At 45.8% G+C, this 21,228-nt stretch overlaps 2 protein-coding genes across 3 annotated transcripts in view; both read left to right on the top strand.

Annotated features, from left to right (window-relative positions):
- The window catches only part of ksr1a (kinase suppressor of ras 1a), a gene marked incomplete at both ends in the record, with an annotated part of 32,809 nt that extends 20,753 nt beyond the window's left edge, over nucleotides 1–12,056 (top strand). Inside the window, 13 exons of the mRNA XM_084450173.1 lie at nucleotides 1,169–1,344; nucleotides 2,067–2,136; nucleotides 2,249–2,332; nucleotides 3,097–3,158; nucleotides 3,506–3,615; nucleotides 3,721–3,951; nucleotides 7,299–7,571; nucleotides 9,442–9,638; nucleotides 9,778–9,874; nucleotides 10,264–10,397; nucleotides 10,562–10,693; nucleotides 10,870–11,005; nucleotides 11,910–12,056. Of these exons, the coding sequence (XP_084306299.1) occupies nucleotides 1,169–1,344; nucleotides 2,067–2,136; nucleotides 2,249–2,332; nucleotides 3,097–3,158; nucleotides 3,506–3,615; nucleotides 3,721–3,951; nucleotides 7,299–7,571; nucleotides 9,442–9,638; nucleotides 9,778–9,874; nucleotides 10,264–10,397; nucleotides 10,562–10,693; nucleotides 10,870–11,005; nucleotides 11,910–12,056 (1,849 nt within the window). The remainder of the gene's footprint in view (nucleotides 1–1,168; nucleotides 1,345–2,066; nucleotides 2,137–2,248; nucleotides 2,333–3,096; nucleotides 3,159–3,505; nucleotides 3,616–3,720; nucleotides 3,952–7,298; nucleotides 7,572–9,441; nucleotides 9,639–9,777; nucleotides 9,875–10,263; nucleotides 10,398–10,561; nucleotides 10,694–10,869; nucleotides 11,006–11,909) is intronic.
- Nucleotides 12,057–14,662: 2,606 nt separating this feature from the next.
- Nucleotides 14,663–20,087, top strand: LOC311318274 (galectin-9B-like). 2 transcript variants are annotated; one of them, XM_084449553.1, is made up of 9 exons: nucleotides 14,663–15,026; nucleotides 16,115–16,203; nucleotides 16,460–16,664; nucleotides 16,848–16,973; nucleotides 17,391–17,471; nucleotides 18,093–18,128; nucleotides 18,228–18,316; nucleotides 18,770–18,926; nucleotides 19,092–20,087. In XM_084449553.1, the coding sequence occupies exons 1-9, from the start codon at nucleotides 14,982–14,984 to the stop codon at nucleotides 19,236–19,238; spliced, it is 975 nt and encodes a 324-aa protein (XP_084305679.1). In that variant the 5' UTR covers nucleotides 14,663–14,981; the 3' UTR covers nucleotides 19,239–20,087. The 2 variants fall into 2 exon arrangements, with proteins under 2 accessions (XP_084305679.1, XP_084305678.1); XM_084449552.1 differs by having other exon boundaries at nucleotides 17,391–17,519.
- The last annotated feature ends 1,141 nt before the right edge of the window (nucleotides 20,088–21,228 follow it).

Below are 21,228 nucleotides of genomic sequence, written 5' to 3'. Positions count from 1 at the left end.
TCCCTACCCCTGCCTCTATCTGGGCCCAGGCACATTCACGCACACACAGACATACACCAGTGTTTGCCATGTCTCTCCTATGATGTTTTTAGCCTCTCTTAAAATGTAATTTAATGTAATTTATTGCTTTATAAATGTTCTTAGCCGGTAGACAAACATACTCCAGGAGATTGCTCGATCGCCTTGTTGAGAGGGGTCAGGGAAGAATTTTTACAGCTCACTTTTCTGGCCCCCGGGTGATACTGCGTTGTGTTGGCATTGGGTATGAAATTCGTTAACAAATAAAGCTTTGATTGATTGATTGATTGATTAAGGTTACAGCTACAAAAAAACAGGTTTTAGTAACACTAACGAATCGATATTGAATCGAATCGAATTAAATCGTGATAATCGATTCTGAACCTCATGTGAGATCAACACAGTCCATGTATGGGCTGTTTCCTCTTTACCCTCTACTCAACATCTTGGAACAAGTTTGTGAAAAGGACGCGCTTCCTTCCGTCTGGTTAGGCTGTGGCAATGTGTGTGTGTGAGGACAAGGCTTTTCTTTTGCACACACACACACACACACACATCCTGCCGGCTGCTCCCTTGCTGGACATGGCTGGGGCTAATCCTCCACAGAATCCCAGAGATTATGAGTCATGTCAAAACAGGAAGCGTTTCCGAGACCTGAGGCTCAAAAGAGGGCAAGTCATTATGTACACACACTCTCTCTCTTTTTCTGTGTGTGTGTGTGTCTCAATCACACTCACATTGTACAGACACACACGCACACACTCAAAACACCCAACATCCATCCATTTCTTCTCTGTTCACTTACTGTGTGGCTTTGGAGATGGAGTATTTTTGGACGTGAAGACCGGACCGATACAGATACAGTCACAACACACAGGTCATTACACTGCTGTCCCAGTGTGTGGATTACTATCGCTTATTATGGGCTGGCAGACGGCGTGCGTGCAACTCACTCGCATAATCTAATCTAGCTTAAACGCCACAGCCATCAAATGACGCTGTCGGGTCACACACAGTTGGTGGTGGGGGGGGATCAGCGCGGGGGGAGATGGCGTGCCGGGCGAGTTCAGGGTGCGTGGTTGAATCCAGGTGTGCGGCGTTGTGTGGCGCTCTTAACGTCTCCGCCCCGCCCCCCGCCCCCCTCTCCCAGGTGCGCCAAGAAGAACAAGCTGTTCCTTAACGTGCAGATCAATGGGAACGGCTGCGAGGATTCGCCCACCCGCTCGCCGCTCATGTCCGCTCGCACGCCCGGCGCCGCGCCCGCCACCGCCCCCTACACCCTGCCGGGCACGCCCACGCTCATGGAGGAGCACGTTGGCATCAAGAGTGAGTATACACACACGCGTGCAAGCACAAACACGTTCTCGGACGACACAGATTGTGTGTGTGTGTGTGCGTGTGTGCGTGTGTGCGTGTGTGCGTGTGTGCGTGCGTGCGTGCGTGCGCGCGCGCGCGTGCGTGCGCTGTCAGTAGCTTGTCAGCTGCATTGGTCAGTAGCCTTGTTCAAATCCTCACCTAACTCTGGCCCACGCCCACAGGAAGTGTATGGGTCAGGGCAGAGGAAGCACAGCATGCTGGGACTGCTCACTCTCTATGGCTGGGATATGAGTGAGGCTTCTATGACCTCACACTGTGCGTGCGTGTCTGTGTGTGTGTGTGTGTGTGTGTGTGTCTGTCTGTGTGTCTGATGATTGATGTCTGGTTGAGTCATATCCCAAACCAACGTCATTGGTTTCTAACGCGTTTAAATGTGGAGTAATAATGTCTTACAAGATTAGCTGTGGTTTGCATGGTTGATGCCAGTGGCACCGTTGACGTCACTCTTTATAATCAGTCATTCTTCCACCCATGCCTACCCAAGACACACTAGCTCCTAACTCCATCTCTCTCTCTCTCTCTCTCTCTCTCCTCCTTCCCTCTCACGTGCTCTATCTCCCCTGCCTCTCTATCTCTCTCTCCCCCCTCTCTTTCTCCCTTGATCTCCCCCTCTCCTCCTCCATCTCTCCCCCCTTCCCTCTCTCCCTCTCTCTCCCTCTCTCTCCCGCCAGACAACATGGCCGTCCACCGCAGCTCACCCCAGGCAGTGAGGAGGGACATCGGCCTGGCCGTAACTCACAGGTAGGTCACCGTCTGTCTGCTTCACACACTTACTGTACCGTACTGTACCTACGGTCCGAGAGCCAAACCCCCCTGAATGTGAGCTTAACGCCAAAGTTCTCGTTCTGCCAAGGTTCTCCACCAAGTCCTGGCTGTCTCAGACGTGCCAGGTGTGCCAGAAGAACATGATGTTCGGGGTGAAATGCAAACACTGCCGGTGAGTAGCGCACGACGACGGAGGAGTTCTCTTGGACTCGGAAGACCTTAAAGGCGCCGTTTTGGACATTATGCCCTGTTTCTGATATGTCCGATGTCAATCTGCAACACGGAGAACGCAATTTCATTGATGGCGCAAGTATTGAGCTCGATCAGGATTTTCGTCGGATTTCTTTACAGTTGAAGTGGGCGGGGCATGTATTCAGCGCTCCCGTGCAGGGGGAGGGGGAGGGGTGAAAGAGAGGCTGGGGCTATGCTCATATCCAAGCCTTACCATGAACGTAAACACAACGGATTGTGATACATTTCACAGGACAGCATACTGAGACCGGTAAGATTACACACTGAGCTTCCTGCTAGTTTTTCAATGCATATCAACTTGCCCTGCCCACTTCCATTGTAAAGAAATTTGAGTCGGACGAAAAATCTCGATCAAGCTCAATATTTGAGCGATCCGTGAAATGATGGCCTCTGTTTCAGATTGATGTTAGACATATTAGAAATAGGGCTAAATGTCCTAAAAAAGCACACTACCCCTTTTAACGTCCTCAGAGAGGCAATTTGTGTGGAAACGCAACCGAAAACACAGTTAAGAACAGGTGCACGGCAATGATAAAAGTTAATAGCAGTGGTCAAGTGCAATTTTAAAGTGCGTTTCAGTCGAGTGTCCCTCGCTCCAACCTCTTCTCTGGGATGGTGGACTGAGTGAGGATTGGCTGTCTGTTTTTGTATAACGCTCTCTAATTGGTGGTTCCATGTCTGCAGGTTAAAGTGCCACAACAAGTGTACTAAAGAGGCTCCCTCCTGTAGAATCTCATTTCTACCAAGTAAGCGTCTCCATGCGTCTTTTCTAGCATCCTTGGTTGGATACTGTAGATAATATAACTGTCCACTCCACAGTAACAGACCCACATTCACAACACTGTAACTGTCTACTTTACAGTAACAGACCCACGTTCACAACACTGTAACTGTCTACTTTACAGTAACAGACCCACATTCACAACACTGTAACTGTCTACTTTACAGTAACAGACCCACATTCACAACACTGTAACTGTCTCACAGTCCTCTCCGCAGTAACAGACCCACATTCACAACAGTGTAACTGTCTACTTTACAGTAACAGACCCACATTCACAACACTGTAACTGTCTCTCTGTCTACTTCACAGTCACGAAGATCAGGAGGACTGAGTCTGTGCCGTCTGACATCAACAACCCTGTCGACCGGCCGTCAGAGGCACCGCAGTTTGGCACCCTGCCGAAGGCCATCACCAAAAAGGTACAGCAGGGACCAGTCACAGGTCAGGAGCCGATGTACGCCCCCGAAGCGTGCGCGGCAGAGTCCGGACTTACCGTGACGCTTGTTTGCCCCCCCCCCCTGCAGGATCACCCCCCGGTCCTGAACCAGCTGGACTCCAGCAGTAACCCCTCATCCACCACCTCGTCCACGCCGTCATCCCCCGCCCCCTTCCAGCAGAGCAACCCGCCCAGCGCCACGCCGCCACCCAACCACTCGCCCAAGGGCCACCGGGACAGCCGCTTCCACTTCCCAGGTACACGCACACACACACACACACACACACACACACACACACACACACACGCACACACAAACGTACAGTCACAGATCTACACACTCAGCCCCAGGCCCATGCTCGCATTGTACTCTTGACTACACATAAAGAGCCACTTCTTTCCTGTTAAGCGGATGGAATGGACTCCATTCCATATCCCTCTCTCCCCCTCTCTCCCCCTCTCTCCCCCTCTCTCCCCCTCTCTACCGCTCCCTCTCTCCCCCACCTTCCCCACTTTCTACATTAATACAACTAACACACAGGAGATCCTCTGGGATGGGGAGGGGGGGGGGGCGTTGGGGGTGCTGGGAGGTGATTGTTATTGTTTTAACCAAGGCTTCTCTCTAACCCACAGTCTCTCTCTCCCAACCGTGCTTGTTGGTCCCCCCCCCCCTCACCCCCCTTCTCTCTCTCCCCTAAGCTGCCTGCTACTTTCAGCATAGACAGCAGTTTATCTTCCCCGGTGAGTTTACGGTCCCGGCCAAGACTGTTGCGTTGCCCACCCCCCCGGCCCTTTAGATTATCACCGCTCTGTCTCTCTCCCTCTCTGTCTCTCAAGTCTGTGTGTGTGTGTGTGTGTCTCTCTCTCTCTGTGTCTCTCTCTCTTTCCTGTTGTGTAGTGGTGTCTAGACTGCAGATTTAGTTTGTGTGTGGAGACGGGTGTCTAGCCCACCTGGTGGGCAGTGTGGGTAATGCACGGCAGAACACGACACTAATCAAACCCCACCCCTGACGCGTGTTCCTTTGTGGTAATGAAGGAGTGGAAACGTGATATTTTCTTAATGAATATGAATATATGAAATGTTCTAAGTGTTATTCGTTTTATTTTCCATAGTATTTAGTATTTAACTTAGAGTTCTAAACTCTGTGTGAAAAGTAGAAGGCGCACTGAGCACTTTCTTTCAATTCTGGAAATCCAGAAAACCACACGAATGACTCGGTTGCAGATGCAGTGTTACAGTATGCTGTTCCTGCGTTTGCGAAATGTCCGACTGTTTGCGGCTAAATCAAAGGATTCAATGTGGTGTGATGCATGTCTAGCTTCTGACCAGCGGGTTTCATTCACCCTGCTTCTCGTTCCTAAAGACAGTCGGGCGGCTAACAAACGGCTGTCTGAGCTTTGCAAAGCTGGGCTTCGCTCACATGTTCTATACAAGAAAATTCATTCCATCTTAAGCTCAGATTCCAAGTTTGACAAATATGACCTAGCCATACTCTATCTCTGATCCATCCAACGTGATCGAACCATCAAAATGAGTTATCTGATCTATGTTCTGAAATATAATGACTGTAACTAATGATAATTCTACCCACAATGCACATCACCCCTATTCTAGCCCCTATACTTACCTATGAGAATCCTGAGAGAATCCTAACATTTAGAACAAGCACCAAAAGCTACTAAACACCTCAAGCTCTGAACTCTGTGTATATACAGTACATAGTAGACAGGGCCCAGAGTAGAATAGACTACACTTTTCCTGAGACTCCAAGCATCTAACACACAAATGTCTCTCGGGCTGTCGGCTGGCCTGTCCGTCCGCCTGACCCTCCATCCCGACCTTCCTTAGACGCCCACGTCGGCCAGACAGCACTCATATTAGGCATGAGTGTCCGCAGTGGTCCCAGACAGACCTGGATTTAAAATTAAATTTACGTTTTGGCAAATTTTAACATAAAATACTGATCCGAGCTGCCAGCTGATAAAAATACGGCTCTGTATAGAACCCTGCCCCTAGCGTTTCAGCTGCCTACTCTAGAATTATTATATACTGTATGATATATCTCATCAGCTACAAGGAGCTGCAGCTTTGCCCAAAATGAGTGTGACTGATACAAACACTGAACTATTACCTCACGCCAGCCTACTCTAGAATTATTTTTCCTTTGTTCAGCTTTTCCCAACATGAGTGCCTTCTATTATCCACCAAATAGTACTGTAGTAGCTATCTAGCTTGCAAATAGCCAAACCAAGCTATCATTCAGACGGGACTTGCCAAACACAAAATGTCCGCTATGTTCTGGGGGGCAGACGGGCATGTAATGGACTAAATGGTAGATTATGGATTGCTCTGGCGGGTATCAGAACTAGCGGATAAGTTAATTGGATGGACTAAGCTGGAGTGATAGCAGATGTACAGTATTTTGTTGGTGTTCATAGTGCTCTAACGTGTATCAGAACTAGTACTGCAGTTTTTTTAAGTATAAAGCAAAATGTACTTGTACTTGGAAGAAATGAACTATGGAAAGTGTGCATAGGTGGTGGTCTCTGGCACATGTGTGACGGACTAATAAAACAACAAAAGAACTAACTAAGGTACAGGGGTCCTAACTAAGGTACAGGGGTCTTAACTAAGGTACAGGGGTCTTAACTAAGGTACAGGGGTCTTAACTAAGGTACAGGGGTCCTAACTAAGGTACAGGGGTCCTAACTAAGGTACAGGCGTCCATTTTCATCGGGCAATAAGAGGAGGGGGACAAGAAGAAGAGGGAGTCCATGTTGGTGCTCAGAATGGTAACGCTTTATTCGCTTGTTTCTCTCTGAATGTCTTTATTTTTCTCCACAGATGTGTCCAGTTCCACTACGCTGCACTCGGACGTCCTCCAGGACACAGTGTGAGTCTCTCTGGTCAAGCGTCTTGTGGTCGTAGTCGTCCCTCTCCTACATGGTGCTGTGGAGGGCCTGGGAGGGATGTCTCTGACCTCTGTTCTTTCTGTCTCAAAGCAATGAGATCGAGCCATCAGCTGATGACCTGCACGCCCAACTGGCCGAGGATGAAGACGGAGAGGTGTGTGTGTGTGTGTGTGTGTGTGTGTGTGTGTGTGTGTGTGTGTGTGTGTGTGTGTGTGTGTGTGTGTGTGTGTGTGTGTGTGTGTGTGTGTGTGTGTGTGTGTGTCTTTCTGTCTGTCTGTCTGAGTGTGTTTATGCGTGCGCACATGGATAAGTGTATACAAGTGCATCTCAGAAAATTAGAATATTGTGGAAAGTTAATTATTTTACGTAATTTAATTCAAAAAGTGAAACGTTCATATATTATAGATTCATTACACATGAAGTGAAATATTTCACGGCTGATTGCCTCCATGTCACGCTCCACGTTGAGGCAGTAATTTGTGCAAAAGGAGCCCCCATCAAGTATTGAGTGTGTAAATGAACATATACTGTTCAATCATAAAGATTAAAACAATAAAGCCCGGAAATATTTCACTTTGTGTAATGGATCTAGAATACATGAAAGTTTCACTGTTTGAATTCAATTACGGAAAATATTGGACTTTTTCACAATATTCAAAATTTAGGGGATGCATCTGTATGTGTGCCGTGGGACTTATTATCCTCTGTGTCCCACAGGAGGAAGAGGAGGAGGAGATTGAGGCGGAGGAGGAGGAAGACGCCGGAGTAGAGGAGGAAGATGAGGAGGAAGAGGAGGACGACGGAGATGAGGAGGAGGAGGAAGAGGAGGAGGAGGAAGGGGACGAGGGCGGGATGAACGGGGGCTCGGATGGGGAGTGCGACGGGGATGAGTTGGACGACCTCCCCAGCTCACGGGGAGGTCCCTGGAAGGGCCCCATCTCCCGCAAGGCCAGCCAGACCAGCGTGTACCTCCAGGAGTGGGACATCCCCTTTGAGCAGCTGGATCTGGGGGAGCTCATAGGGAAGGTGAGTACAACCGAATACACTGTATTTATACTGAACGGCTCTATTCGAATGACAGGAGGCGCAGTGCGCGGTATTACACACACCTGGGTCGAAATACACGTTCGAGATCATTCTTCATTCCTTGTCTGCGCTCGATTGTCCTCGTCTGACACGAGGGTTGTTCTGGAAGAATTCAGTCCTCGCCCATCCGACACTCCAGACTGGGGATGCACAATATCTGCGATCATATCGGTATCGGCCGATGTTAATCATTTTTTTATATATCGTTATCGGTCCGATGTGAAAAACAGGGCTGATATGAACAGCCGCTCATTATTTCTGTCTAGCTGCTCTTGTGTGTGTAGTTGTTGAGAGGAAAACAATGTGGTGAATCTATGATTTAGCGGCTTTTCAGTATGTTTTGGAAATAGAGACAGTGTTTCCATGTGTTTTTCAGTATGTTTAACATTTGATTATCATAGAAACCTGTTTTGTATACATTATCATATTAACGTGTTTTTATACAGCCATGACAGCAATATCTGTTATCTGTATCGGCCAAAATTTTCATATCTATGCATCCCTACTCCAGACAGACCGGAGCAAAACGCTGAAGTCATTCTAAGGGATTTCAAATAGCACTTGGACCCGGGTCTGGTAGTAGGTGAAGTTATAGTACCCTGGTCTGGTAGTAGGCGAGGTTATAATAATACCCAGGTCTGGTAGTAGGTGAGGTTATAATAATACCCGGGTCTGGTAGTAGGTGAGGTTATAGTACCCGGGTCTGGTAGTAGGTGAGGTTATAATAATACCCAGGTCTGGTAGTAGGCGAGGTCATAGTACCCAGGTTCTTGTAGTAGGTGAGGTTATAGTACCCAGGTCTGGTAGTAGGTGAGGTTATAGTACCCAGGTCTGGTAGTAGGTGAGGTTATAGTACCCAGGTCTGGTAGTAGGTGAGGTTATAGTACCCAGGTCTGGTAGTAGGTGAGGTTATAATACCCAGGTCTGGTAGTAGGTGAGGTCATAATACCCGGGTCTGGTAGTAGGTGAGGTTATAATAATACCCAGGTCTGGTAGTAGGTGAAGTTATAATAATACCCAGGTCTGGTAGTAGGTGAGGTTATAATAATACCCAGGTCTGGTAGTAGGCGAGGTTATAGTACCCTGGTCTGGTAGTAGGCGAGGTTATAATACCCAGGTCTGGTAGTAGGCGAGGTTATAGTACCCAGGTCTGGTAGTAGGCGAGGTTATAATAATACCCAGGTCTGGTAGTAGGTGAGGTTATAGTACCCAGGTCTGGTAGTAGGTGAGGTTATAGTACCCAGGTCTGGTAGTAGGTGAGGTTATAGTACCCAGGTCTGGTAGTAGGTGAGGTTATAGTACCCAGGTCTGGTAGTAGGCGAGGTTATAATACCCAGGTCTGGTAGTAGGCGAGGTTATAGTACCCAGGTCTGGTAGTAGGCGAGGTTATAGTACCCTGGTCTGGTAGTAGGTGAGGTTATAGTACCCAGGTCTGGTAGTAGGTGAGGTTATAATAATACCCAGGTCTGGTAGTAGGCGAGGTTATAATAATACCCAGGTCTGGTAGTAGGCGAGGTTATAATAATACCCAGGTCTGGTAGTAGGTGAGGTTATAGTACCCAGGTCTGGTAGTAGGTGAGGTTATAATAATACCCAGGTCTGGTAGTAGGCGAGGTTATAATAATACCCAGGTCTGGTAGTAGGTGAGGTTATAGTACCCTGGTCTGGTAGTAGGTGAGGTTATAGTACCCAGGTCTGGTAGTAGGTGAGGTTATAATAATACCCAGGTCTGGTAGTAGGCGAGGTTATAATAATACCCAGGTCTGGTAGTAGGCGTGGTTAGCTAACGGCTGGTCCCTCCCTCCCCCAGGGCCGCTGGGGTAAGGTGCACAAGGGTCGCTGGCATGGCGAGGTGGCCATCCGCCTGCTGCAGATCGACGGCAACAACCAGGACCACCTGAAGCTGTTCAAGAAGGAGGTGATGAACTACCGGCAGACCCGCCACGAGAACGTGGTGCTCTTCATGGGCGCCTGCATGGCCCCGCCCCACCTCGCCATCATCACCAGGTGAGGGAGGGGATGCTCGCCCCACGATGTCGCAATCTGTCCGTTCTGGAATGTTCCGTACATCGTTAATGTGGTTATGACCACTGCTAATTCCTTATCTCTCTCTCTCCCTCTCTCTCTCTCTCTCTCTCTCTCTCAGTTTCTGTAAAGGGCGGACGCTCTATTCAGTTGTCAGAGACACTAAGAACACGCTGGACATCAATAAGACGAGACAAATCGCTCAAGAGATTGTGAAGGTAAACATGACTCGCGGTTGAGAAGGTGAAATGTGCCCGTGTTCAGGGCAGGCGTCATGGGTACCTGGTTACAATGTAGGGCGGCTGTAGCTCAGTTGGTAGAGCGGGTCGTTCAGTGATCGAAGGGTCAGTGGTTCGAATCCCAGCTCCAACTGTCCACATGTCGAAGTGTCCTTGAGCAAGACACCTAACCCCAAATTGCTCCCAATGAGCAGGTTAGCATCTTGCATGGCAGCTACCGCCATTGGTGTGTGAATGTGTGTGTGAATGGGTGAATGAGAGGCCATGTAAAGCGCTTTGAGTGTCGCTAAGGTGGAAAAACGCTATATAAGTGCAGTCCATTTACCATTTACCATTTACAATGCGTTTGCATGTTTCTCCTCACACAGGGAATGGGTTATCTTCATGCAAAGGGCATCGTCCACAAGGACTTGAAGTCAAAGAACGTCTTTCATGACACCAACAAGGTGGTGATCACAGACTTTGGCCTGTTTGGGATCTCTGGTGTCGTCCAGGAAGGGAGGTAAGGGGACCCCACATCTTGACCTCAGTCCATCATATCAGTTGTTGGTTTACATTTCGAAGAGGGATTGAACACCAAATGGTGGTTAGTTAATGTGTGTGTGTGTGTTTGTGTGCGTGTGCGTGTTTGTGTGTGTGTGTGTGTGTGTGCGTGTTCCTCCTCAGGCGTGAGAACGAGCTGAAGCTCCCGCACGGCTGGATCTGTTACCTGGCGCCAGAGATAGTGCGCAGGATGAGCCCCGGAAACAACGAGGACCGCCTCCCCTTCTCCAACGCAGCGGACGTGTACGCCTTCGGGTATGCTCCACACACTGATGTCACTTCCTGTCAACACTCCGAACTAACCCCCCCAGCGCTCACTGCTCTGAAGCACCTCTCTCATAAGTGGGTCTTCACTCTGGGGTGGCACCAGTAGGGCCTTCTCCAGGCCCGGGAGGAGTGACCATATTGCTTGTTGTTGCCCCCCATTTTAGCACCATTTGGTACGAGCTCCAAGCCAGGGACTGGCCAATCATCAACCAGCCTGTGGAGGCCACCATCTGGCAGGTGGGGAGCGGGGAGGGCATCAAGAAGGTCCTGGCGGAGATTAGTCTGGGCAAGGAGGTCACGGTGAGTGGAGGGGCGTGGCAGAACGTGACGCCCTAGTGGTGTAACCCATGATTATTATACGCTTCCATTTGCCGTAGTCATGTATTTGGTTGAATTGACTGCAGGCTTGGGGGGTGTGGACCCTTAGGTTCCAAAGCACCACAAATATATAAATGATTAGTTAGTTAATTATATTGGTTTTCGGTACTTAGAGGTGCATCTCAACAAAATTTGAATATTGTGAAAAAGTACATTATTTTCTGTCGTTTAATTCAAACAGTGAAACTTTCATGTATTCTAGATCCATTACATGAAGTGAAATATTTCAAGCCTTTTTTGTTTGAATCTTTATGATTGTACAGTATGTTCAGTATGTTCATTTACATGTATAGGCTCAATACCTGGTCGGGGCTCCTTTTGCACAAATTACTGCCTCAACGTGGAGCGTGGCATGGAGGCAATCAGCCGTGAAATATTTCACTTCATGTGTAATGAATCTATAATATATGAACGTTTCACTTTTTGAATTAAATTACCGAAAATAACGAAAGTTTTTTTTACAATATTCTAATTTTCTGAGATGCACCTGTATGTTTATGGTGCAGTGTACTCCCACAATATCATATTTGAGTGACAAATTTTGCAACCTATCCTTCATTTTTGACTGAGTGTTGATAATACTAGAACACACACATCATACAGACATACAGTAAGTACAGTTACAGTACAAAGTGAGGACAAAATGAAGTAAATCATCACGGAGCTTTGAAGGCTGTTTGACCTCCCGGTGCTGAGGTGCGCCAGCGCGGCGACCTTGTCAACACAGAGGAGGGTAAATGTTGCTGAGCTGACCGTTATACGTGCTCTCTGCCTGAGGGGCGCGCGGCGGTTGACCCCCCCTCTCTTCCTGACCTTGCGTTCCCAGGAGATCCTGTCCGCCTGCTGGGCGTACGACCTGAGAGAGAGGCCCACCTTCACCCAGCTGGCAGACATGCTGGAGAAGCTGCCCAAACTCAACCGCCGGCTGTCGCACCCGGGGCACTTCTGGAAGTCTGCAGAGTACGTATCCTAGAGGGACGGCTGAAGGCGCGGGGCAGTGTGGGGGGTAGGAGGAGGGAGGGGGGGGGGCTGGACACGCCCTCTGCCTTCCCTCTTGTGACCTCTGACTCCCACCTGAGCTGTGATACTCTGGGAAGGGACTTTGCGGTCGAACCCGGGTGTTGGGGTGGTGAGGGCGCTGTGTGTAAAGGTTGCTCTGAGGGGGGTCTGGTCCACGGGGGGGGACGGGGGCTTCCCTCTCCAGCTGGGTCTGTCGGGGGGGGGGGGGGGGGTGCGAGGTTGCGCTTTTGCAGCAGCTAGAAATGAAATGTAAAGGTCAGAGGTCATCGCCCCGTCCGTAGCGAGTATTTTCCAGCGCGGCGACTGTGATCGTCCTGCCGTTTTCTACCACCTCCTGTTCGTACCCGATACGGACATGCACACAACATTCCTTCTCCTCTAAACCTCCGTCTTATCTATACCTCCTTCATAATGATGTGCCTTCTCTCACTCTTCCCCTTTTTCTCGGGGGGGGGGACTGTATGTATGTTTGCTTAGCCTATATCTGTCCGTGGTACTTCTCCTGGGTTCCTCTTAAATCTCTCTTGACGACAAGTCTCTCACTAACAGTCTAACCTCCTTCCCTTTTTCTTCTCTTTCTCTCCTCTCTTCTCTTAATCTAGGTTGTAGCCGTCACTATGAAAACATAAGCAATGCAAAACAAACAAAAGCCTGGGTCTGCCTAGCATGCTCCTGAAATCCTCGGCTCTTAGAGGATAGATACAAGTGTTGCCTCTGCCTGACACAGACACCGCTTCCACTAATCCACAGCCTGAGCTTCCACCTCTTAACCGTCGCGTTTCGGGGGGCTGAATGGCGGACTGCCCCCCCCCCTCCCCCCCCGCCCTCTTCGACTCTCTCTCCCTCCTCCTCTGTCTCAGACTCGCCTGCCTTTACGTTTGTGTTCCGTTTTGCTTTTTTGAACCTGAGGCTTGTGAATGACCGGCTGGTGGTGTGTGTTGAGACTGTGTGATGTGGTGCGGCGCGGTGTTGGTGTGGGTGGGTGTGGGTGTGGGTGGTCGGCCTTCGGCCTTCTCTGCCATCCCTAGACCCTCTCCCCTCTCCCCGGGGGGGGGGGGTGGGGGGGCAGATAACACGGCCCACGACTGCCGGGCCCAAAACGGACCTCTGCGCTTGCTCTCTCCCCTCTAACTCCGGTGGCTCTGAAGCTTCGGGGCTGCTCGAGCGATGCAATCCAACCGCCTCACGACCCCTCCTCCTCCTCTTCCTCAGCTCTCTGCGTTGAATGATGGCATGCGCCAAATCGTCGTCACCGTGCTGCCCATGCCATGTCTTTCCGGGCACAATATGGAGCATTATATCAAACGGTTAGAAACAAAACGGTTACTTTTGGTTATTGGTTCCCGTGTTGAGAATCCATGTTTGTTCTGAAGGCCGGGAAGACTGAAACGGTCAGGAGGGTGAGGAGCTTGGAGAGCGCGATTCAATAGACTCTTTCACCCTGTCTCTCGCTGTTTGAATAGGACCTGATGAACCTGTGTGATTGCATTCATAACATTGCAAAACAGTTCAATGTGTAAACGAATGAATATGAATACTACAGTATACCACTTCACAGGAGGGAATCAGCATGCAATATGACGACCTTCCCTCTCTTTATGTTATGATCCACTGCGTAGGGAATAATGGTTATTTATTACTGAAGGCCAGCTGTTCATGGAGTGCTCTCCATCAGAGTGTGAAGCCAGAAACGGGGATGCGTACTCAGCCCGAGAGTTGTTGAGAAAAGTGACACCTTTCATACGGTTCAAGTAAATTCATTCACAGTGCTAGAAAATAGATCAGGAACCTAGCGCAAAAATGTCCTAATTTATTTCTAAAACATTACCTCTTGTGCGCCCGCGCTTGTGTGTTTACTGTTTGTGATTGCTAGCCTCAGTTGGTGTGCTTGTATTTGTGTGTGTGTGTGTGTGTGTGTGTGTGTTTGTTTGTGTGGGTGTGAGAGAAAGAGGTGCGTGTGTGAGAGAGAGAGAGTGTGTGCGCGTGTGTGTGTGTGTGTGAGAGAGAGAGAGAGTGAGTACAGTGTATTGGAACATGTAGGGATGATTTAGTGAAAGACTGCAGTAAGTGTTGTATTGATGATATCAATGGTATAAGATACAGTATGCATGTATATACATTATTTAATGTACAGCTAATTAACAGGATTCTTTTAATACTTGTAAAAACATTTTATATTTACTATACACCATTACATGTTTAAATAGGTACTGCTCTCCCTAACAGATGTATATATCTTTATATTTTTTCATGTACAAAAATACTGTATAAAAACTGTACATTTTTAGAATGGATCAATGTTTTTTATGTCATGTAAAAATTCATATTTTTGTATTGCATGTGACTACTATTCTGTAAACACAGTTTCTGTTTTCATCCATGAAAAACAATAAAATGAAGCTTGTCATGTGAATATACTGTATGTGGGGTGATTTTTAACTGGAAATCATTGATATAATAGTTTGAATTCGTTTCATTGCCGTTAAGTATGAACAAAACCTAGAGGCAGACTGCCTTTATTTACTCTGCCTTTATTTACTCTGGGCGAGATGTCCTGATTGTTAGACTAGTATGATGCTACAGAATATTATACGGGACAAGTATTTTGGTTTGGGTTATTATACAGGAATTAACTAGATTAACGCTACAAAATGCTATTAGGTTATAGAAAGGCTAATCTCTTTAATGGCTTTGACGATTAGTGAGAATTGAGAGACCTCGGGCAGGAGAAAAACGAAACTTGGGGAAAAACGAAACTTAGGGAATCGCACTGTATCAGTTTGGACTGTAGGCTAAAAGTAGGAAACTGCTCTCATTCTTCGACTCTGTCGCTCCACCGAGCTGCCGTGAAGTGAGAGAAGACGTAGCCTATTAAAACATGGCGTGTTTTGGTAATCAACAACAACAAACATTTATTAAACCGGTAAGATTTATGCACTAACGCTTCTGATAACTATTCTATGTTAAATATAAATGTTTTGGTAAATGTGATGCTTCTATTTTGGGGTGGTCACAAAAGAGAGATTATTTTGTCGATTTAGAACAAAAAAATGCAGAAATGAAAATATATGTATATATTCTAAATAGCAAACATAAATTTTTTGTCTTGTGTCGTTTCACTTGAAATGTTTTTTCTCCCTCTTTTTTCAACCAACATTTTGCCCTTGAGATGTGGTGTGGCTGGGGGCGTGGTCAGATGACTTCCTGACTGGCGTAGTTAGGAAAAGTGTGCGTGGCATCGTTTGAGTGACAGTATATGATATGAAATATAAACTTATCAAGTCTGACATACTGTAGTCCAAACTGTGCAAACTTTATTAATCCCCATGAGAGGAATTCAGGTGTGACAGCAGCAGAAGACAGAAGAGGTACTGAGTCTAGCATTAAACATTCACAGAGCAAGTTGAATTGATTAAACTCAGTATAAATACCACCCACCTGCATCATGGAACTGCTAGTTTTTCGGTGGCCTAGGTGTTTTTTATAAGAGGTGGTCACCTGTGTTTGTAAGTCAGAGGATCCAAGTTCGAACCCAGTGGGGGGTGGAAGTTATACTGACGAGGGAAGCAGGGACACCTGTGACATACAATACAAAAATAACGATACACAGGTGAAACATGCAAAGGAAATAACTATAAAACTTCAAATCAACAAAAACATTTGGCTTTTATTTGGCTCCATACTCCTAAGATGTAATCCATAACCACACTAAACAGAAGGGTGCCATACTGTATAGAACCCTTTGTAACAATAGAATAACTAAAAGGTTCTATAGACCCTTTCAATGGAACCAACTTTCGCTCACTAGGGAAATGACTTCTTGGTCCAAGTAAAGTGTAGGCTACTTTAAACTGTGGTATTATTGTTTTGAATATGAACATTCCATGAAATGGTCAATACTGTAGACCTCTAGAAAAGGGTGGTTCTATTGTTAACTGTTCTATATAGCGCTCTTGTTTTCAAGTGTACTGTGAACCAAACCCCACTCATGTGACTGTGTCTTGTTACTAGGCTGTGCCATTCAAAGGCCTTATCAAAGGGGGCCTGTATGATGGGAAGACCATCGCAGTGGCAGGCAGAGTTATGCCAGGAGCTACGAGGTACATCTCTCCCTCACTGCAAGGCTTCCTAGCTCCAGACTGTGATGCTTTACACATCTAGGAAGTAAAAGTTGTCACATTAATCTGGGGCTTCGCAGCTACTGTGCATCTCATTTGATCTATTGCTTAAGATCACAGGTCCTGTCTGTGGCTCTATTAATCTTGACAATGTTATTGTTTAGGGCCTTTGTACCTCGTTCACTGTTTCTTTTATGCAGCAGTACAGTGTGACAGGTTATGACTGTGTTCCTGGTAGCTTTCATGTGAACCTGCTGTGTGGCTCCGGTGGAAATGCAGACATAGCCCTCCACTTCAACCCCCGGTATAACTTCGATGACGTTGTGGTCTGCAACACCATGCAGCACTCCCAGTGGGGTGCAGAGGAACGCAAAAGCCCAGTGCCCATGGCCCGGGGTGCTGACTTCAACCTTCTGATCCTGGTCAACCGGGACTCATTCACGGTTTGGAGGATTTCACAAAAATCTTTTAAAAAATCTTTTAAATTAGATATGAGCAGTCTTTTGTCTGTGTGTGAATCTCATCCAACCAACGCTTACAGATGTAGAACTATCTAAGCATAAATCCACCCAAATCGTCTTACAAGATAGTGATTTACTTGATCATCTACGCTGTGTTTGTTCCAGTTGGTAGTGAACGGGACCCACTTCATGGAGTACCTGCACCGTCTGTCAGTGTCCAGAGTGGACACCATCGCTGTGGACGGGGGACTGGAAGTCCACACAATATCCTTCCAAAACCCTGCAGTGAGTGTAAGTAGGATTCAAACTTTAAAAACTAAGAATACAGCATATGTACATTTCATTTTTGTACTGTAGTAGACATCACTGGAATAACATTTTGTCACCTTAAAAATAATGGCCTAAGTCATATTTTCAAGTTATTTTTATTTTTTATTTTTTTAAATGAAATGGCCTAAGTCAACATACAGGCATAGGTTAAATAGGCCATTATAATACCAGGGTAGGAATAGGGTGATCTTTTCAATTGGGGATGTCATCAATTTTACCAGCGATGGTCAGCATCATGAACAGTTGTAACAGTTGGTTGGGGGCGCATTATAAATAAAAATAACATAACATAACATAACAGATGACTTATGCAAAAAAAAAAATCCTCAAAAAATGACTTGGGCTATTATTTTAAGAAGGTGATGATTTCTTTCACAGGGTCAACAGATGAGAAAAAATCATAAACAAAGAGGACAATCCCAGAAAGCACAGCAGTGGTGTAACGTCATGGCCACACAGGTACACAGTACTAACATGCAGCGGTGGTGTAACGTCACAGCCACACAGGTACACTAACATGCTGGGTTACGCATATTCACTCAGTTGTCTTGTTTGCTCTTTATGCCTAATGTGGTAATTAATTTACCTCGGTTGCTTTTCTTTCTGCTTCGAGTGCTCCAGGATATAGCATGTACAGGTGCATTTCAGAAAATTAGAATATTCTGGAAATCTCATTATTTTTCGTAATTTACTTCAAAAAGTGAAGCTTTCATATTCATTACACATGTTGTGAAATATTTCAAGGCTGATTGCCTTCATGCCATGCTCCACGTTGATGCAGTAATTTGTGCATTTGTGCATATTTGTGTATAAATTAACATACTGTACAATCATAAAGATTAAAACAAAAAAGGCTTGAAATATTTCACTTTGTGTAATTGATCTAGAATACATGAAAGTGTCACTGTTTGAATTAAATTATGGACTTTTTCACAATATTCAAATTTTTTGGGATGCACCTGTATTTTTTAAATTGGATGAGGTTATTTGGCTACAAAAAAAAATTAGAAAAAATGAGAGATCATGATCAGTATTGTTGAATTTGTATCCATTCCTTCAAATTGTAACATATCTTTCTAGGCTCCTCCTCCTCCCTACAGTCCTCCGCCATCCCTCGTAAGTGCCTCTTCATTATTCATGACAGAAAGCAACTCTATAGAAGAAATTACAGTGTTCGAATCAACAGCTTATCTGGTTATCTCTGTGTCTTCACAGGCTGTGCCTTATAAAAACATCATGGCAGGTGGACTTTACCCTGGCAGAAACATCACCATCCAGGGCACGGTCAACAGCAACCCTGATAAGTGGGTGATAGTTCTGGATCCGCATTTAAACATGCCTTGAAAAGTCTATGAACCACAGAGCTTGAAGAGACTGACTTTGATGCATTCTAGACAGGGCACTGCTTTTCCTGCATTGAATAGTAAAAATAGTTTTTTCCTCTTTATTGAATTTCCGTGTGCCTAATATCACATGATTCACAAGCATACAGAGATGTTATTGCTATTTAGTAGTCCTTATAATGTGCTTGTAACTTACCCTTTCCTCCACTAAAGGGAAACGCACACCTTGGCGATGATGCTGTTGTTGTCTGAATTCTCTCTCCAGAAGTTCCTCATTCCTTAGAGAGGATCGCAGCCAGTGTTGCATAATGACTTTGTGTATCAGTGACCTACATACAGTAGATATGGACCTTGTCTATTTTTTCTAGTATCTACTGTACCACTGGTAACCAACGGATATCTCTGTTGCCCCAGATTCTGCATAAACCTGCGTTTCAACTCGGGGATCGCGCTCCACTTCAACCCCAGGTTCAGTGATAATGTGGTGGTCCGTAACAGCTTCCTGCAGAACAAGTGGGGTCCTGAGGAGAGGTCAGGGGTCATGCCCTTCCACAGAGGCCAGGGTTTCATGGTATATAAAGCACTATCCCTAATTCCTGTACAGTATAAGTTATAGGGAATACTGTACAGTATAAGTTATAGGGAATACTGTACAGTATATGTTATAGGGAATACTGTACAGTATATGTTATATTGCCTGAGAATGTATTGTCACTCATCATGATGTGTGTTTCAGGTGACCATCTCATGTGACACACAGCAGTACAAGGTCTTTGTGAACGGAGTCCATACCTTCAGTTACAACCACCGCCACTTCCTCCTCCAGCTGGTGGACATCCTGGAGGTGGAGGGGGACATTAACCTGTCCTCTGTGGTGTTCTGAGGGGCTCTGACACTCAGTGATGGCTTCAGATCAGTCCAAGCATACTTAAGATGCATACTGTATGTCCTCATGTCCTCTGTTTGAACTGTGCTGATGTTATTGAAGGCTAAAATTTCTCAATTATCGAAAATATTTAATGGTTCACTTTTAATCAACACTATTTTACACTATTACACAACATTATCATACACTACTCACACTAAATAAACTGTATTATATTGGAACTATAAAGCCTTTGTTTATATGAGGGACCATCTTTTAACCTGTACTCAGTGTATAACCGGTAATGGCATCTACTGTACTTTTCTGTTGAAGAATGAAAAAATGATTGATCTTATTATGCATGGTTTTCTGTGTATACACAGGTGCATCTCAGAAAATTAATATTGTGAAAAAGTCCATTATTTTCCGTAATTCAAACAGTTGTTGAATATTGTTGATTTTCAGAGAAATGCCTTTTAATATGAGTATGAGTATGGCCTCAGTATGGCAGTCGGCTTGAGTTTTCGGTAAGAAACGGTGTCCCTCTTCCATAGATTTATGAGAAAGACATTCCATGGCTGGTACACTCTGTGCCAAACACCATTGTTGTGGTTAGAGATAAAGGCCTGGGCGCCGAGGCGGTGTAGGTTAACTTGGCCAAAACAAGGCCACAGAAGAGACCAGAGAGACAGTCTTATCGGAGAAGAGACGAGGGAGGGGGGGACACACAAACCACATAAGAACGTTGCAACGAGACCAATACTTTGATTTGGGTCCAGACAGCATACCGAGAGGTCAACTGTACATTAGGCCATGCCATCGTCTTTTGTATGTCAAACCTTCTGTAATAAACCGCTTTTGCTTGAGGCTCAAATCCCGTGTTGGAGAGATTCATTTGGAATACACCTGAAAAGGAGACACTGGACTGTGTGGTATTGTGTGAGATTGGGGGCTGTCTTTTATTGAAATCAAAACAACGCAGAGCTGAAATAAGAACAATAATAAAAGACAACGAAAGTCATCACAGTGAAACTTTCATGTATTCTAGATCCATTACACAAAGTGAAATATTTCAAGACTTTTTTGTTTTAGTCTTTATGATTGTACTGTTCAGTATGTTCATTTACACACTCAATACTTGGGGGCTCCTTTTGCACAAATTACTGCCTCAACGTGGAGCGTGGCATGGAGGCAATCAGCCTTGAAATATTTCACTACATGTGTAATTAATCTATATTATATGAAAGTTTCACTTTTTGAATTAAATTACAGAAAATAATGCATTCAAATTTTCAGAGAGACACCTGTAGTGCTGTTTTTCATGGCAAGCGCAAGTATACAATGTCACCCCTAGGGGGCACAGAAGCGCAGAGGATGTACAGTAGGAAACAGAGTTGCATACAAGGAGGTTATACTGTATGCATACAGTACTGTGTATGTGCAAGAGGACTATATTTGGCCTTGTATCTTAAGACTACATTTCGAAACCACTTAATTACAAGTATATTTTGAACAGTTTGCAGTTTACTTAATGTGCACACACCTGAAATTGTGTTACAACTGGGAAATTAGTTTTGAATTCTTCAAGGAAAGTAGTATGTGTTTGGGGCCTAGCTGTAATGTTTTTTTGTTGTTTCTTTTTGCTTTTCAAGGATGACTTCTGTGCTCAGCTTGATCTAGATGAGCTTTGCATCCGTCCCAGTGGCTCCAAATTCTCTAAGCAGCAGCCACGCTGTTCCAGGAATGCCAGGGGCCCAGGGCTGCAGTCTTTACATTAATGCACTTAATTCATTTTGCACCTATGATCTCAAATTCTTTCAGATGTGACCATAGCTGAGAAATCGTACATCATTCAAGTCCTTTTTCCCACCAAAAGGAGCTAACTAGTTTTTAAACTTGAAAAAAATATCAAACATTAAAAAACATGATTACATACCCACAATATGGATGACAATGTCCCAATTGTGTTGATTATAATATATTTAAATTATCCCAGGTCTGGCATATA

This window comes from Borostomias antarcticus (assembly GCF_949987555.1).
Source record: "Borostomias antarcticus genome assembly, chromosome: 15".
Lineage (NCBI taxonomy): Eukaryota > Metazoa > Chordata > Actinopteri > Stomiiformes > Stomiidae > Borostomias > Borostomias antarcticus.
Note: the sequence above shows the minus strand (reverse complement) of the source record. Positions and strands in the feature narration are given on the sequence as shown.